At 42.9% G+C, this 19,181-nt stretch overlaps 1 protein-coding gene across 1 annotated transcript in view; it reads left to right on the top strand.

Moving 5' to 3' along the window:
* HECW1 (HECT, C2 and WW domain containing E3 ubiquitin protein ligase 1) overlaps positions 1–19,181 on the top strand; it is a 240,934-nt gene that overhangs the window by 131,587 nt on the left and 90,166 nt on the right. Inside the window, exons 7-10 of the mRNA XM_047096449.1 lie at positions 508–608; positions 2,148–3,485; positions 8,548–8,649; positions 13,166–13,316. Coding sequence (XP_046952405.1) covers positions 508–608; positions 2,148–3,485; positions 8,548–8,649; positions 13,166–13,316 — 1,692 coding nt within the window. The remainder of the gene's footprint in view (positions 1–507; positions 609–2,147; positions 3,486–8,547; positions 8,650–13,165; positions 13,317–19,181) is intronic.

Below are 19,181 nucleotides of genomic sequence, written 5' to 3'. Positions count from 1 at the left end.
AGGTTTTGTAGACCATATAGTCTCTGATTACTCAACTCTGCCATTGTAGCATGAAAGCAGCCCCAGATGATAAGTAAACTAATAAGCATAGCTGCATTCCAATAAAGCTTTTATTTGGGGAACTGAAATTGGAATTTCATACAATTTTCATGTGTCACAAAATATTATTCTTCTTTTGCTTTTTTTCCCAACCATTTTAAAATGAAAAAACTCATGGCTTTATAAAAATAGATGGTGGGCCAAATTTGGCCCCTGGGCTGTAGTTTGCTGACTTCTGCTTTACAATATCCGAGAGGGACTTCCTTGAAGTTTTACATTGTTGTTGAGCAGATGTAATTTCCCATCTTTACCTTAAGACCATTTCCTATGTACCTGAGTGGATCATCACCTCCTATTAGCAGGGCCTCCCTGGGCTTGCCTACTTCACCCACTGGCATAGAAACCATGCTGTAGAATCTTTAAGGAGAGGTATTGACCAGATCTGTAATGGTGCTTATTTCCTTCTAGGGATAGGGTGGTCAGCTATACACTTGGCCGCAGGCTTCCAACAGATCATGTGAGTGGACAGCTGCAATTCCGATTTGAGATCACTTCTTCCATCCACCCAGGTATTTTTGGCATGAATTCATGTCTTGTCCTAGCAGAGGGTCAGTGTGTTCCTTTCTCTAAAATACAATAACCGTGGTTCTCTCCAGACATGTCCTAGGTTTTGTGGTTCTCTCTCTTCTCCATTTGAGGCCCAGAAGCCAGTGATCTGTTCTGGAAACCAGATTGCTGTCCCCTTGATTGAGAGGCTCCTCTTCATTCTGGTGACCCAAAGGTAGAGGGTTAGACAGTGGAGTGGGAATTGACAATGAGGCCAACGTGGGTATGGAGCCATGTCTGATTTATCATTTTACTTCCAGCACCCACATAGGAGGTGCTCAATAGATACTTAATCATTACATACATGAATGAATGAATGGATGAGAAAATGAATGAATGTGATACATGTCATATTATTGAAAAGCTATTATTATCCAATGGATTTATCACAATGAAAAACATAAGTTGGACAGAAAATTTCAGAATCATCCAGTGTCCAGTTTTTCAAGCCAAAACACATTTCCAAATAAGAATGATGAGATGCCTCCTAATTCCACTTTAGCTCTTCTCCTGAACTCCCATACTAAGTGTAGATCATGCTGAGAATTAGCCAGTCCTTCTGGGCCACATTTACGAGTTGCTGTTAAAGCTAATGAGGCTTTGAAAACTCAGGGTCTGGAGTTTATCACTGCCCGCTCATTAAAGTCCTGTTGTACTTGTCTATGCCCAATATATAATGCAGATTGGAAGAAAACATGCTGACTGTTTGGTCCTTTCACTCAGCCTTTTCTTCATCCTGAGAATAAAATTGACTCTTCCCTCACTGTAGCAAAAAAGAGGGCCTATGGCTCACCAAGAGAGATCATTCCTCTTGAATGAGTCAATTGCACTAGTGCTTTTGAGATGGGAAGTTCACACTGGGCTGGGGATCCAATAGATAAAGCACCTGGGAGGAAGGAGAACTAAACAGTGATTGCTGCTCCTTAAACGGTTGCTTGATGTGGAGACTTGTTTATTTTCCATTGCAATAACCTGCAAATATTGGAGGCCTCCGGGTCTGAGCTACCGAAGGACTGTGGTTGCTCCCATCAACTAGCCATTTTCTTCTCTGTAGTTACTAAAAACCCAGCTTTCCCATTCTGCCACCTGGTGGACCCAGCCAGAGGAAACACTCTGAGCAAGTATTAACCTTACTGCCATGCGCAAGACCCTCTAACCCCCCACGGCTTCACCGCAGTCTTCCGCCAAGCCAACATTGTTGAGCACCCGCTATGTGCCGGGAACTGGGTAGTTCTAGGCTTTGGATATTTTAACCAAAACTATGAATTCCCTGGAAACAGAATTCTGAAATATATCATGACAGCAAATTGTCATTAACAGAAGAAGTCCTTACAGATTTTTTTAGCAGAGCTTTGGCCTATGAGAAACCTTCATCCACCCTACATCCAATATCCTCACGCAGAAATCCCTTAGGATGGCTTACATGGCCGGCAGAGTACACTAATACACTAAACCCACAATGCGCTCTTCTGGAAGAAATGACATTTTCTTCTCGCCCGCAGATGATGAGGAGATGTCCCTCAGCGCCGAGCCTGAGTCCGCGGACATTCAGGACAGCCCCATGAACAGCCTGTTGGCCAGCAGCCGCGGGGAGCCTCCCGGCGAGGCACCGGAGCTCCCCAGGGGCTCCAAGCCCGAGCCGCCGAGCCAGGGCAGCGCCGGGGACGCTGCCGGGAACGGGAGCCTGGAGCTGGCCGAGCCGGTTGAGGAAGCGGCAGGTACCAACGAGGCAGGAGACGACGGCGCGGGCTCTGTGGGACCTGACGGGGCTGGGGAGCTTCTGGGCCCGGGGCGTGAGGACGCCGAGCCCGCCCTGAGTGCGGAAGAACTGGCGGAGCGGCTGGAGCTGGGTGGGGAGGTGCCCCCACCGGGGCTGCTGGAGGACAGCGAAGGCCCGGGCGGCACCGGGGAGCCCGAGGCAGAGGAAGAGGCCACAGAGAGCCGGGCGGGGGGAGAGGAGGAGAAGGAGCAGGCGGAGGAGGAGGAGGGCGACGTGTCCGCCCTGGGGCAGGGGGAGGACAGGCTGCAGCTGCGGGCCTCGGTGAAGAGGAAAAGTAGGCCGTGCTCCTTGCCGGTGTCCGAGCTGGAGACGGTGATCGCGTCCGCCTGCGGAGACCCCGAGACCCCGCGGACACACTACATCCGCATCCACACCCTGCTGCACAGCATGCCCTCCGCCCAGGGCGGCGGCGCCGCGAGCGACGACGGCGCCGAGGAGGAGGCCACCCTCCAGGACGCCTCGGAGAAGGACGGGCTCAGCGAGGTGGACACGCTAGCTGCCGCGCCGCCTCCCCTCGAAGAGGATGGGGAGGAACTCGAGGGGGCAACTCCAGGCACGGCGACCCCCGGCCACTCCGGCCTGACCAACGGCCTGGGCCCGGACGGCGACACGCTCCCCAGCACAGGGAGTGAGAGCGACTCGAGTCCCCGGCAGGGCGGGGACCACAGCTGCGAGGGCTGTGACACGTCCTGCTGCAGCCCCTCCTGCTACAGCTCCTCGTGCTACAGCACGTCCTGCTACAGCAGCTCCTGCTACAGCGCCTCCTGCTATAGCCCCTCCTGTTACAACGGCAGTAGGTTCGCCAGCCACACCCGCTTCTCCTCCGTGGACAGCGCCAAGATCTCTGAGAGCACCGTCTTCTCGTCGCAAGACGATGAGGAGGAGGAGAACAGTGCGTTCGAATCTGTGCCCGACTCGGTACAGAGCCCGGAGCTGGACCCGGAGTCGGCAAATGGCGCCGGGCCGTGGCACGACGAGCTGGCCGCCCCCGCCGCCAGCGTGGCAAGAACCGTGGAAGGTCTGGAATCCCCCGTGGCAGGGCCAAGCAATCGGAGAGAAGGTTAGACCTCAAACCTGATCAGAGTGAGAATAGGACCAGCAGGGGGACACAGGTGTCACCAACATGGTTTAAAAACAAGTGAGAGGATCAGTCTCCAGTGGGGTTGCTGGGGCAATGTACGCCTGTCCTGTACATGTATGTGTGCATGCGTATATGTGTATGTAAGTATTCGTGACTGTGAAGAGCAGACATCCACCACCTCTCAGGTAGACACCAAGAATCACAACTAGCACACTCATGTGAGTGTGCACTTGTATGTGTGCATCTCTGTTTTAACTAATCGTTAGAACTGGTTAGTGTACATGTTACCTTTCTAGTTTTGACAGTGACCAGAGCACCAACAGGAGTATCTCATGATATAAGCAGAAAATATTCATCAACATTCAGTGGATAATGTATAAATACCTGCTCACTTCCCAAAACATACTGAAGATTAGCAATAAATGTTAATATAAATTGAAAGAACATTGATTTTACCTCTGCTTTAGAATTTAACTTAGCCTGTGTACATATGGATATGTATAGCTTACATATATTTGTCATTATTTCTGTCTGCTCAGTTCTCGTTATTGTTGGTTTTGTTTTTTTGTTTTGTTTTTGTTTTGTTTTTTTACTATTATTCAATCCAAAAACAAAAACAGTTCACCCATTTCTCTCACCCCCACTCCCCCCGGCAACCATCAATCTGTTCCCTGTTCTCTTGAAAAACTACAAGACAGTAATGAAAGAAATTGAAGACACAAATAAATGGAAAGGTATTCCATACTGATGGATTGGATGAATCGATATTGTTAAAATGTCCATGCTACCCAAAGCAGTATTATTGCAAGATTGCAAGATTCCATGCAATCCCTATAAAAATTCTGATGGCATTTTTCACGAAAATAGAACAAACAACCCTATAATTTATATGGAACCATGAAAGACCCCAAATAGCCAAAGCAATCTTGAGAAAGAAGAACAAAGCTGGAGGCATCATGTTCTCTGATTTCAAACTACATTACAAAGCTATCGTAATTAATTACGGTTTTGTTTTTTGTTGTTTTTTGTTAGTTTTGTTTTGTTTTGGCTATTTTGGCTAATGGAAGGAAAAATAACAGGAATTCATAAATTGCTTTGTTTCAAGTGGGATTCTAACCTAAAAGCTGCCACCTTCAGGTTTAAAATGTATTCAGTATTTTAACTCAAGATGTTTCTTTTTAGTCATGCCTGTGGAATCGTATGTAAAATTAACTCACATTTCTTTATCCAGAATTGGGAACCATTTTCCTGTCAAATGACAGTGACATGGGGGAAATAATTCAAAGGGCACAAAATAATATGAAATAATTCAATTGTTTTAAGAGCAAAAAATATAGATTCTGCTATTTTTCTGTTCTGCTTATATTAGCTTCCAAAGGTGGTGGTATTGTCTCTAGATTGTAAGCTCATCAAGGGCCAGAACTGTATTTTCTTTATGTTTCATTCTTAGCACCTACACAAATTCCTGACACCTATAAATTTTTATAGGAACCAAAGTGAGCACAAAAATTCATCCTGAGTATTTAGCAATGCCCAATTCTACATTTCAGAAAGTGGTACATGGGCTAAGGAGAAGTGCGAGGAGACTGGAAAAGAAAGAGAAACACAGAGAGGAAACCATAGTGGCATAGAATAGGAAAAGGCACAATTGAAAACGGGACAGACAATTCCTTTCTTTAATGTGGATGTTTTGAGTCCCTTTGTTCTGGGCCAGATGCTATGTGCTGAGCACAGGGAGATGGATCAGTGTCAGAACGTGTGAAAGGTGCTCAGTAATTATTAACAATTAAAAATAAGTATAGTATAAGGAGATTTGGGGATACACACATAAAGGGGGCAACTAGGAGCTGGCAGGGATATTTTAGTCCAGAGGTCGGCAAACTTTTTTTATAAAGGGCCAGACAATAAATATTTCAGGCTTTGTAGATCAAGAGATAAAATTAAGCAACTCTTCTCACCAAAGGCTACTCTTTTTTTTTTTTTTTTAACAGTTTTACCTAGCTCAGAGCCATATAAAAACAAGGCCAGATTCGTAGTTTGTCAACCTGCTGCAGCCTATGGTACATATTTTGACTGCTGCGTTGGGAGACAACCCACATATGATTAGTTGAAAATTGGCTCAGTAAACAATTGCCTTCATATATAAAGGCATTATGAAAACAAAAACAAAACAAAACAAAACGCTGCCCATGCCTTTGAGGGACTAACAGCCCAATGGGGGAAAACTCCTCTTTAACAGAAAGGACAGGAAAGCATTTCAGAGACCTAGTGGAAGTCTTTGCAGGGAAGTTTTCTAAAGACATTTCTGAATTCCTGAATTCTGCAGACTATAAACTCAGAAGAGGTTAAGAAGCACCTACAGGCTTCACTCAGGTGGTTGCAAGGGGCAATCCGAAGATTCCTGAGACTGTCAATCTCACGAAGGCTGGGCATATGTTGGTGCGTGACTTCTTCACAGCCCATCTATCTTCTCCCCTGTCAGCAGTGAGCCCCTGAGCTACCTGTGTCAGTGATGTGGCTCTGTCCCTCACTGGCACATGCTCTGAGAAAGCAGGGCTTCACCACAACCCACCCGATATTTGCACAAGAATCTTCTTCCACAAGAATCACTGGTGCCCCCTTACTGTGACTTCTAAGATTGCAAATTCTTTCAGTTAACTTAGCAAAGGTAGACTTACCATACCCATGCCCACAAAACTGCATCTGCAGCAATTTTGGGAAGATGTGTTCTGTATCTATTTTTTGCTTTTTTTCCCCCCTCCGTGAAAATCTCCTTTTTAACCTCAACATAAAATACTTTTTTAAAAAGCTGTCCGCAGATTGAATGAAAAGAGCAATATAAAGTTGTGATTTGAGATCGGGCCCTGGAGTCAGGCCTCCTGGGTTTAATTCAGCCCTGCCACTTTCTGGCTGTGATACCCAAGCCGAGTTACCTGAGTGCTCTATGCCCTTGTCTGAAATGGGTGCAGAGGTAGAATCTATTTCAAAAGGTTGTGGGAAGGATTAAATGAGATAATACATATGAAGCGCTTGACTCTCGTTGAGTGAGGGTTCTTCCAAGCAGATAAGCAGTGAGGCTAACTTTTTAAGTGGAGTATGTTTCCTTCTCAGGGATTTTAGCAGCTCTGAACACTTGCTTTGTGTTTGAGGCAAGGGTGAGTGTGTGGAGCCGTGGCCTCTGCAGGACAGAATCGCTTGCTTCTTTCGTGCGCTCCATCCATTCAGTAGGCTGAGCTGCGCCCGTCACATCATTGCATTTGCTTGGGTTTCACGAGCAGGCGGGGTCAGCTCCATTAACCCCAGCGAGCGGCAATATTATGTTTCCACTAGCTTGGAGGAGTAATTAACCTGATTGGTTGAATTAATTACAAGAGGTAAGTTTGTTGTTCTTTTTAAGAAACCAAATTGAAAATGCAGCAGCTGGTGACATAACAACTGTGCCATTGCTTTTTAGTTTCTGACACGAAACACCTACAGCGACAAACATGAGTGTGAGATCCACTAAAAACAGAACCCCTGTCTGAAGCAGGAGTCAGTTCATAGGAGCTGTGCACTGAGACTCCACCCCAGGATTTGAGTCACATACCAAAGTTTGCACAAGAAACCATGCTATATACTTAACATTTAAAAGGATCCGTTGTTCCTGAATACATCTCTGTTTTTGCTTTACAGTTAGCTCTAGGAATCAAACTGCTAAATTCAACCTGCCTAACTTCCTTCCTAATTAATTTCATCAGTTTTATGGATCCAGAATGAGAAGAAATTACCGTCCTTTCCATGTATGGACATTCTAGGAAGTTTTTGAAATGTGAGATCCCATAAAGATCTTAACCACCGGTTTTCAGTTTCTACCCTTTTTGACTCAAGGGATAATGGAACACGTGATATTTCCATCAGCCATGGAGGGCAGAGGAAGAAGAAGGCCTGACCTTTGTCCTCTGGCTAATAGGGGCTATTTTGAGAGAGCCATGAGCGTGTGAGCTGGAGGGATACCAGTCTGAATGGGGGCTGTCTCGTGGCCCTTCTAGCTCTCCAAAGGTCGAGAGCAATTGCCTCTGATAATATGCCCCAAACAGCTGGTGATTTGGCCTGCCTTCCACATAGCCACTCTTATGCAGTATTACCAGGACCTGAGGACGTCATGAGATAGGAACATCGTTTTAGGACATTGTTCAGTCTATTACAAGTGTGAATGACAATAATATCAGCTATGTCTATAATAATCGAGGCATGCATTCTGTGGATATGTCTACTTCTAAAATCTCTCCATGTCCGTCTTTCTTCCTTCTATCCCACTGCTGTGTTTCAAGTTTTCCTGTCTCAGTCTTCCTGCCTCTTATCTACTTCCTTCGTCTCTTGTCCTTTTCTCTTTCCAGAGCACCCTGACTTGTCTGGTTTTTCCTCAAGATAATCTGGAACAATCACAAGATTCCATACCTGCTTGACTCCCCACCCCAGCCCCTACGCTCCCATACTACAGGAATATGCCTTCTTGGCCCACCAGTTTCTCAGCCCCATCTTGGAAAGGCACCATCTAAGAATCTCATTCCAAAAACAAAACCTGAAAAACAGCATCTTAGCAGCCCTGTGATGAAACCGATCCAGATAAGGACCTATGGTTTTACACTGGCTCACCGAGTTTTATGAGACCTTAGAAATGCCACGCTTCCCTCAGACAGGCCTGTTTCTTTAGCTGGGCTAGAGTCAGGCTCTGCTCATTTTCTTTTGTGTCCCTGTCTGATGCCACCTCCCCATCAAAGAAAAGTCAGGTGGTTATAGAATCAGACCCTGATCCCCACATATTGGTCTGTGTGGTACAGATCATAGTCATGAAGTGTTTATTTTCTTTGGGGTTTGAAACAAAAAAGTGCCCTCTACTCCCTCTCTCATGAATGACTGTAAATGTAGCAAACTGACATAAAAAACAGATTGCCCATCCTGGGATTTTTTTCTTGTACTAGTTTGTTTTACGGTCATGCGTTTTTGATGGCGTTGCTGCAGCAATGAGTGAATCTGAATGTCTTGACTATCTTGTCCGTAGGTGAATGTCCTATACTCCATAATTCCCAGCCAGTAAGCCAGCTTCCTTCCTTGAGGCCTGAACATCATCACTACCCAACAATCGATGAGCCTCTTCCACCAAGTAAGCTTTAGTTTTTAAAATCTATGTCTTAATTCTTCCTATCAAGTCTAAACAGGTCAGTATGAACTTGTATGTACACATCCAAACTCTTCCCCAACTCCATACTTCACACTGTGATCAAAAATCAATATGGCACCTACTACTATAAAAAATGGGGCATTTTTGACTAATGATTTCAGTATGTGGTCTTGAAGAGAACCCAGTATTTTCAGTGCCCCCTCACCTTCTGAAACAGAGAGTATTTCTTTACAAGACTTGACTAGTCCTTGCAAACTGTACCTGACCTTTAAGTCCTAAATTCTACTATTTCATATTTAAAAGTTCACAGGTCAAAATAGAATAATTCTGTTGTTCTCCATTGGACCTATTATGCCACAGGCACCTCCACATAATAAAACATTCCACCCGGCAGAAGGAAAGCATTTTCCTTACTATTAACTTCCATCAATAGGAGACAGTCTCAAATTTCTTCTGTAGTTCTTAGGGGTTTCCAGAAAAAAAAAAATGCGTATTATCTTTAGGGATGGTATTCCACATCATTTTCTGGTAACTGCAAAACTGCAAAACTAAGAAAAAATGCCTATTCCCTGATGCATCGATTCTTGATAACGTGATATATTTTGCATTTGCACCATTCTTGTCCTATTCAGTTGTAATTTATCACTGACAAAGCAATAAATACCTTGAATATGTAAACATTTAAAAGAACACTGTATTTGTTTTGGGGGGGGTCAAGGCAAACATTATGTTCTTTAACTTTTGATAACTGATTTCTTTATTTATACATTGATTTATGGATAGTCCACAAAAGACTAGTAAAATTTCAGTGTCTATACTTTCTACTTAGCACTTATGTAAAAATATCTATAACATGTTCTCTCCAGTGAAGGAACACTTTCCCCACAATAAATAACCTATCAATGCATGTATGCATGAATTGACTTCCAATCCATGCAAGAGTAATAACTAGTTATGTACACAAACCTTGTAAATAATTGAATGTAAGTATATTTCAAATAATTGCTTTATACAAGCTGCTTTCAATAATGAAAACAAGTTCATAGATTTCAATTCTCTGTTCATGCAACCCTGAAAAATATTACAGAAGCTGATAGTGAAGCCTTACAACAGAATTTTCTAGGTAATCTCATATAGTACATGGATGACTTCATTACTGATATTCATTCAACAAATATTCATTAAATGCTCACTCTGTGTGAAGTACTATCTTAGACAAACAAAACAGACCAAAGATCCCTGCCCTCATGGAGCTGATAGTCTAGCCTGACAGAGACCTATGAATAATAAGAAGAGTGAATGAGGCAATAGTATAACATGTTAGATGGTAATAAGTGCTATGGCAGAGCATGAGCAGAGCATGCTAAGGGGAATTTGGAGTATATGGTGGTGGCTGGTTTGCCATTTTAAATAGGGTGGTCAGGTAGGCTTCATTGAGAGGCAACATTTGAAGCTAGCCTTAGAGGAGGTAAGAGGGTTATCCTTGGGGAGGAAGAGCTTTCTGAGAAAAGAGAACTGCCTTCCTGGTAGGTTTGAGGAACAGCATGGAGACAGTGTGTCTGGAATGGATTTAGGAAGGAAGAAAGCAGTGGCTGTTAAGGTCAGGGAGATATCAGGGACCGGATCACAGAGGGCCTTGTAGATCACTTAAAAGCTTCGGCTTTTACTCTGAATAAAAGGGGAACATTGTAGATGTAGAGAAAAGGAATGACATTCTCTGACTTAGGTTTCTATGGTTGCTCTGTTGGCGTTAAATTTGGAAGAGGAAGGACAGACGCATGAGACCCAACATAAGGTTATCACTGTGGCCCAGGTGAGAGGCAGTGGTGGCTTAGGCCCAGGTGGGAGCAGTGGAGATGGTGAGGACTGGTCAAGTTCTAGACATATGTTTTGTAGGTAGATTTGTTGACAGATGTGATGTGATGTGTGAGACAAAGATAGGAATCAAGAATGACCTCAAAAATTTTAACCTAGAAGGATGGAGTTGCCCTCAACTGACATGGGAAGGGAAGGCTGATGATAGAGCATGTTTGGGTGGGAACGATCTGAAGTGTGGTTTTGATCAAGTTATACTGGAGATGTTATCCAGATAGTGATGTCAAGAAGGCAATTGGATATGTGGCTGAAGTTCAAGGGAAAGGTCTAGACTACAAACATGGTATTGCATTTGTTAAAGTAAAAAGAAAAAAAAGGGGGGGAGGAACAGTTTCACAGTCTTTTGTTAGTATAATAACTAAAAATGATACATTATTAGGCTCTACATTGTTCCTAGACTTCTTGGAAAAGATATACTTCTGTATCTTATAGGTCTTTCAGTCACAAATGAATGACCCTAACTTGCCCCACCATCATTAAGGTAATCACTGGCAGAAATCTATTTACACAACACAGTCCTAAATCCATCAGGACATGCTGAGGCCTGAAATTCTGTCTTTCTTTACACAATATGTGAAAGTAAATTCTTTACAGAGCAATCCAGAAAATACACTTATAATCTATAAGTGCACTTCGCTATTGCTTTCTGAATATTTGTAAGAACTTAGCACTATGCATTTACAATTAGCACTATTTGTTGTTTAATATATTGACAGGATGGCCTGTCCACCTGGCTTGCCATCCTTTTCCATGAGAGATTTGGAAATATGGAAACTTGTACAGTGAAATTGTTATTACCACTGCACTATTCTCTAATGTTTTCCCTAGCAAATTTCTGAGACTTGAGCCATGTCTTTGAAGGAATCCTTCCTTTACTATAGGAACCTGGAGGGCGGAGGCATTAGTTTCTCAGCAGTGTGTCCAGGGGACCTGGCATGGTATCACTCCTAGAGAGTGTTGGGAGGAGTGTGTTTAATTGAACTAGAGACCACAATACTCTTCAAAGATTAATGTTCATTCTTTGTTGGAAGACAGTCATGTTGAATTCAAGAAAAAAAATGTCCAATTGCTACTAATTTGGGAATCACTGAAATTCCAACATTACCTAGTAGTTACACACATGCACAATTTCATCAGTGAGCTAATTAACATTTACAACTAACAGTTGAGCTGGATTATATAGTAAGCAATTTCAATCAACACCTCCTAGAATATAGTTATACAATCTGACTGCATTTTCCTTCAGTTTGTCTTAGATAAGGTAAATTTGGTGTTTTCTGGTATTTTGGTTTTCATTGGGCATTATTTGACAATTCCTCAGGTAAATGTCAGACATAAGCCACAATATTCACAAACAGATGTACCATGCACATGTAATACCAAAATTAAACCAAATACATTGATTTTTTTCCTTAAGAAAATTGAGAGTTGCTATGTCATTACCTGAATAATCATTTTTCAATAGAATTGTTAATATCTGACCTACTCCCAAAAGCTATTGCTTTTTTCACTCAAAAAGCTGAATAGTTTCCCTCCATTTGCAGCCATTTTTGCTTTTTCTTCTTTAATCCAATGCATTTTTCAGCATAACTTTATCATGAAGCTGTTATTTCCAGCACGTTTTCACATGTGGACTCCAAAAGCTTTGCCCATTGCTGTACAGCAGACATTGCTCTTGTGTGTGAAGCTCAGATATGTATGTATTATTTCCAGCTCTCCCAGTTTCGAGGACTTTTCCACCCACCCACACACACCCCCATATGTATTATGTAGTGTATCATCCACGCTTCTACCTTTTAGTCTGTTGGTTTTGAAATCTGAGAAGTAAAGGAATTTATCTTAGTGTTGGGCTCCCTCTGCTGTTTGCCATGGTTATTTATCAACAAAGAGGTATTTAAGCGCTTGATGTGTGTTAATAGTCGTTATTGGTTTTGTTTTGTTTTGTTTTGTCAAGAGATATTTGGCAGCCACAGGTGGGTTGAATATACACTGTGAACCTACAACTTGTCAAAAGGATGGTTTGAAGGGATCAAATCCGTCCATTCTTCCTCTCAAGAGGAATGGCAATCAATCAAGGTTGCTAAGTATTGAATAGAGGTCCTCTGAAGTTTCAGGTACAGTATCTTAGAACTGTAGTTAAAGGTGGTTTGAACATGAGGGCCATCATTCCCTCACCCACTAGTTGCTGTCCCTCAGATTTAGCAAAAAAAGGATTCTCCAGCATCAGACTGTGCACTCTCAGTGCAGGATGCTTCCAGTCTTCCAGCTGTAAGTTGAGTAGCCAACAAGATTGACATGATGGAAATTGTTAAAGGAAGAAATAAAGTAAATATCAGCCTTTCTCTTTAGAAAATGTTAGACTTTTTAACACAGGTCATATTTGAGGAAACAGTTACTGTTTAAAATGGCCCAGCAGAGAGGCTGAGTCCAGTAGGCTCTCTTTTGGAATGCCAATTCAGTACCAGTACCTCAGAAGTCAGGGCAGGTGCTGTGAGCAGTGTCTGGCCTTCAGCCAGTAACCAATAGGGAGTTCTACCCACAGAAGACCCGGAAGTGGTATCTGTTTCACATGAATCAATAGTTTGTCCTTGATTTTTATTTTTGCCTTTTTATTACACACTAGACTGGGAAGCTCGCATTGACAGCCACGGGCGGGTCTTTTATGTGGACCACGTGAACCGCACGACCACCTGGCAGCGGCCGACAGCAGCAGCCACCCCCGACGGGATGCGGAGATCGGGGTCCATCCAGCAGATGGAGCAACTCAACAGGCGGTTGGTGATCAGCATGCAGTGAGCCCCTGTGAAGCACTGGGAAAGGAGAGTGGCAGCCAGAGAAGCCCCCTCTTACACTTTTCTGCTCAGATTGTATGAGGAGACTGGGAAGTAATTATGTATCTTAAGAAAACCATTTACAGTAGGTACTTGGGAAGCTAGACTCAGAATTTGGTGGCAGGAGCCAAGCTAAAGTCTGAATGTCATTTAAGCATAGACAATCCTCTGAACTTCTTGATGGCACTTGCTTGAAACGAGGTGTTCTTAAACCAACAGCCCCCAGAACGCCCGCCCCCTGCCCAGTATTTTCTGAGAGTGCCCCTATTCCATGAACCCTCCAGAAATTGTATGCAAAATTATATATGGATGCACGTTTTTCTGTCCGACTGGTCCATATGAGACTCTCAAAAGGGTCCAGAACTCAAACAGCTGAAAACATGCCAAGGATGGTTCCATAGAATATTAAAAGCTGCCTGGAGACAAAAAAAAAAAAAAAAAAAAAAAAAAACCCTGTTATAAATCACTGTATTCATGTTTGCCCTGGTCTCCTAATTGCTATATACTCAGAAATAGTAATTCCTAAAACGCTTTCATCTTAGAAAAAGAAATCTTTAAAAACAGTTTTTGAGAATTGTTTTGTCTAAAAGCTAGACCCTTACTTAACTTGTAAAGATGCCATTTTGTTTTTAACCTGTAAATGAGACCCAACATAACATTTCTCTCATGCTGTAAGCTAGCATGAGCATCGTATGACCTCTTGCTTCAGGCCAAGACTGCAGCTTTGGGATACTTTTAGTAGCCAGGAATGCAGACTTCACCTGTCTCTACATGCCATCTCATTAGTACGAAATAAAGGAATGGTTGGGAGGAATTATAAAGAATAAGGAACCCCATGGGCTTGAGGGACACATCTCTTGATAGCAGATTTCCTTTGGAAATTAACTGTATCAGCCAGAAAAATAAAGTGGACAATTTAGTCCTATGAAAAAATACACAGAGACAAAAAATTTGAACTTCTAGTTACTGTTGTACACAGAGCTGCATGATTTGGTAAAAATCATCAGGATTCTTTAATTGCTTGAGCATTGGGAAGACATTCACTTTCCACTTTTTCTCCATCAGTAGCCGAGCATTTAAAGTCAAAATGAGATGGGGCGCCTGGGTGGCGCAGTCGGTTAAGCGTCCGACTTCAGCCAGGTCACGATCTCGCGGTCCGTGAGTTCGAGCCCCGCGTCAGGCTCTGGGCTGATGGCTCGGAGCCTGGAGCCTGTTTCTGATTCTGTGTCTCCCTCTCTCTCTGCCCCTCCCCCGTTCATGCTCTGTCTCTCTCTGTCCCAAAAATAAATAAACGTTGAAAAAAAAATTTAAAAAAAATAAAGTCAAAATGAGAATCAGGAAGGATTTTCATTGGCAGTGTATTTCTCTACAGTCATTCCCACAGAAAGAAAACACATTACAAGAGGAACTTGTGATAACCCAGTTTTACTAGATATGAATGCACCAAAACTCCATGGGAGAGTCCTTTCATGATGATTGCAACCAAACTCCTGTAAATAAAAATGTAGAGGACACAGCAAGCTCATTTTACGTAGAGCCCGGGTTGAAATTCCATAGGCAGAAATAGTCTCTAGGTCTGTCTTGCCAGAACAGAGAGGCTGAAATTGGGAGAGCATCACCAGGCTATATCTATGAGAGGTGCAGTTTGAGCACTAGAAGAAAATAATAAATCAAAGCAAAGTAAGCACCTTGACCTCTGACATAAAAATCCATGAAAGTTCATCATGTTCTTGTTGTATAATATAAAAATTAGTCCAAGTCCATCCTGAATCAGGCCTCTAGAGAAGTTCTGAAGGCTTTAATGTGTAAATTCCTGTGCCCTCCATGGAGCCCAACACTCTGGGAGAGGCAGCCAGACTTTGCGGAATAGGAAGTTGTGTTTTGCTGCATCCATCTGGACAGATAAAAAGAAAAGGAATTTAAAGATTTGAGAAAGTACTTATTTCTTGTGAAAAAGCCTACTTAGGGAAGGAAAGGTCAGATGACCTTGAGATAAGTATTCAGGCTCTTCAGCACTTATCTTAAGCTATCACTTTCAAGCCTGTACGTTTTTTTAGTGATTTGGCATGATAACAGCAGCCACAGAAAGTATACTGCCAGTCTTTTCCCCATCACGGATGTGATCAGTCACGGGGGTCAGTTTTTGATAACCTGCAGTTGGTTATCGGGAGGAGTTTACAACCATCACTGTCTCACAGCAAAACGGAAATATTGTCAGTGTTGCAAGAAGATGTAGGGGAGGAAAACTTCCTAAGGAAGGAAACTTCTAGGTTCTTGACGTAAGATTAACACGAGAAAAGCAAACTTAATTTCTTATGGATGGGAGCTCCTAGAAATATGAGACTCAAAGAAGTGACCAAAGCAGACAGCTTTTATATCTTTTAGAGAAAGAAACATTTGGGGTGGGGCAGGGGGTGAAGAATTGACAAGACAAAAGTTTCGGCTTGGGGTAATAAATTAGTGAAGAGTAACAAGGTTTGTTTACACAGTCTTCCCCACCCTGATTCCCTATCCCTGGTGATAGGGATGACTTCCAGCCTCCGGGTACAGGAAGGGTGCCCTTCACAAGGCGAATTCATTTCCTGCTTTCAGGAGAACAGAGGAGGGTCAGAGTGTCCTTCTGCACTGGCTGGTTTTTAAGTAACTTTAATTCAAAATAATCAATATGCCAAAATGGCATACTTTAAGGTGGCCTGCCCTGGACCCCATCAAAGGAGTTTCCCTGGACTCCTGACAGCATGATTGTGAAAGTCAGGTGTGTTCGTGCAAGGAGGCACACACTGAGAAATGCAGAGTGCACAAAGCAGCCTATGGTGACCACACTCAAACTTGGCCATTCCCCAAACTTAGCACACCCTTCCCAGCCTTTATAGCTTTGCCACATGCTCCTACTGCACAGACATCCCTCACTGCCTGCCTTCCACCTGGTATCCGTCTCCATTCTGCAAAGGCTCAATGAGAACATCGTGTGGTCCTGGAAATCTTCCCAGAACCCTCCAAACAGAGCCCGTGGTCACCTCTACTACAACCCTATGACTGATCGTGCCTGCCTCGAGCACAGTCCTTACCTTCCATCTTATTCTTCTCTGTATCCCTGCCAGTGCCTGGGATGGTGCCAGAGTTTAACAGGACTCAGTGTAAGACAGTTTCTTTAGTTAATTCTTACACTTTCAGAATATCCTGAAATAATTAAATTTACCTTCACAGATATTTATTGAGCAAACAGAAGATAGAAGTATATATTCACATTTTAAATAATATACTTAAGGTTGGTTTTTTAGTTATTTGGATGAAGTTTTTCTATTTTTGAGAAATGGAATTTTTAAATAGGAAAAAAAAAATGCTGTATACGTAACTCTTCCACCCCAAGGTTGACCTTTGAAAAAAATCTTACCTCTCTTTAATATCCATGTACATGCGCAGGACTTGCATAGTTGTGATGATAAAATATAGTTAGTTTTATATTCACATTTCACTTGCCACACTATAAGCATTTTCCTATTGCTACATAGCCTTAAGAGTATCATTTAGATGGTTGTGTAGTATTCCAATGAATGGATGTACTTTAGTTAATTTGCCATTTTATTGGATGTTTTCCTTGCTGCTTTTTATCACTATTTTGGATGAGGCTAAAGGTCCTGTTAAATATTAGTATTGTCTTATGTAGAATGTTTCCTGGGGGTTATAGTCCCAAAAGAGCAGGCCAAGGGGGATCACTGTGGTTTTGGTATTTGATATCAATGCCTAAATGTTTTTTAAAGTGTTTCTGCGGTTTCAGTATGCCAGCAACAATAGCTTTACTTCGTCTTGTCTGTTGGTATGTTTTTGTTGACCTAAGAGGTGCTCCTGGTACTTTGGTTCTTCTTTAGTTTCACTTCTTACAGAGAGGGTCAACTTTTGTTTCCTTAAGCTTTTCTTTTACCAAGTGTAGCTCCTCCCTTGAGAGTTGTATGTTCTTGGGCTTCGTTTGGGTTTTGTTTGCTTTGGCTTGGTTTTGGAAGGTTTTTTCCTTGTTTGGTTTTGTGTGTGCCTGTGAGGGGAGGGCTGTTCATTTATAAATTAGATATTCCCGTTGTCTTTCTTACCAATTTCCATAAACTCTTTATATAAAATTTGGCCTTTTGCTGAAAAAAAAAAAGTCAGTGATGACACTGAAGGATGGTTCTTGATGAAATGTAAGAGAACCTGCTTTCTGACTCCCTCTCTCATCTTTAAAGCAGAGCAAGCCTCTAAGGCTGCCATCCTGCCCTTGCTGAGTGATCCCTCCACAAACTGCTGAGTGACCTTCTTCCCCAAAACTTCCCCTATACTTCAGCAAAGATCAGGGTGGTACCTGAAATTTGAGGCAGTAAGGCACAAGACAACCAAGGTCCAACTGAGGACACAGCAGGTTGCGAAATTACTGACATCTTCATCATCAAATGAGATCATATTTATTCATTAAAATTCTCTTCTGTGGTCACTGCTCTTTGGGAAGGAAATGTGAGGCTACAACTTTGTTTGTCTAAGCTCTGTTCTGAGTATCTACTGCCGAGTAACAAACCACCCAAACCTGGTGGTGTAAAACAATGATAATTTATTGCTACCATCATTATTATTATCATCATTGTTACTTGTCATTGTTCTCATGGTTGACTGGGTTCAGTGAAGCCATTTTCTCTCGGGGTATCTTATGGTTGCAGTAAGAGTGGGCTGGGGCTGGTGACCCATATATCTGGAGGTTAATGCTGGCTGTTGGCTGGGACCTCAGCTGTGACTGTCAGCCAGAATACCTACATGTGGACTTCCGTGTAGCCTGGGTTTCCTCACAGCATGGCTACAGCATTCCATTACAAACTGTCACTTACATTATTGTCAGTTAGTCAAGGTTGCCACACGATCTTCCCAGACTCAAAGGGAGGGGACATTGATTCTACCTCTTAAGAGATGAGTCTAGAAGGTTCTAGAAGAGCATGTGGGACTAAAAATATTATTGAACCATTTTTGGAAAATGCAACCTGCCATGAGTCATTTAGGGGATCCTCCCGACAGCAGCTCCCTTGATCTTTGGCGGGCCCCATTCCTCCCCTGGTCAAAGTTGCACACTTACTCCCACCATGGGGCACTCCCTGAGTTCCAACAAAGAGAACACCTCAGACAGCCATCCTTCCTGACCTTCCCCACAAGGGGGTAAATAAACATGGGTATTTCTCTGTATAATTCTTTGCTCATTCCTGCCCCCTCCATGTTTTCTTATTAGAGGCCTTCTCAGGAATGCCTCACAGTAACTGCTACAGGCGAAGGTGTCTTCTGACAGGTGTCAGGAGTGAGTGGCTGAGCCTCTCTAGATAAAATACAATGTAAAGAAACAACCAGTGATTCTTAAATGTAGATGTAGGTAATGCTACCCGAAGAACTTCTTAGAAATGCAGATTTCAATTTTATTTCAATATCTGCGATTATAACAGTTACTCAGCTGATTCTCTCCCAAGTGTTCGGTCTAGAGACCACACTTGAGAAAAAAATTCTTTTTTAAGGTCAGGGAAAGAGGTCACTGGTCTTCAGAAGCCCTGTCACAACAGACCTTGTCTATAATGGTACATCCCCCTCGCCCCATGTTAGACTGTATTTGGAGACCTGGTTATTCACTGCTCCCCAGATTCTCGCTCTCCTCCTCTTCATGCCTCTTCCTCTACCCTCATATCTCTTTCCTGGGCACAAGACTCATATAGCAACCAACGTTCCCTTGGCTGTTGTCACTTGTATGATCTTAATGACCTCCAAGTCAAATATCCAAATCCACACCAAATTTTCCCTCCCCACCTGCCT

Source organism: Lynx rufus, unplaced genomic scaffold (assembly GCF_022079265.1).
Source record: "Lynx rufus isolate CCGP_SWC_20201006 ecotype Redwood Valley unplaced genomic scaffold, mLynRuf1.p SCAF_4, whole genome shotgun sequence".
NCBI lineage: Eukaryota > Metazoa > Chordata > Mammalia > Carnivora > Felidae > Lynx > Lynx rufus.
Note: the sequence above shows the minus strand (reverse complement) of the source record. Positions and strands in the feature narration are given on the sequence as shown.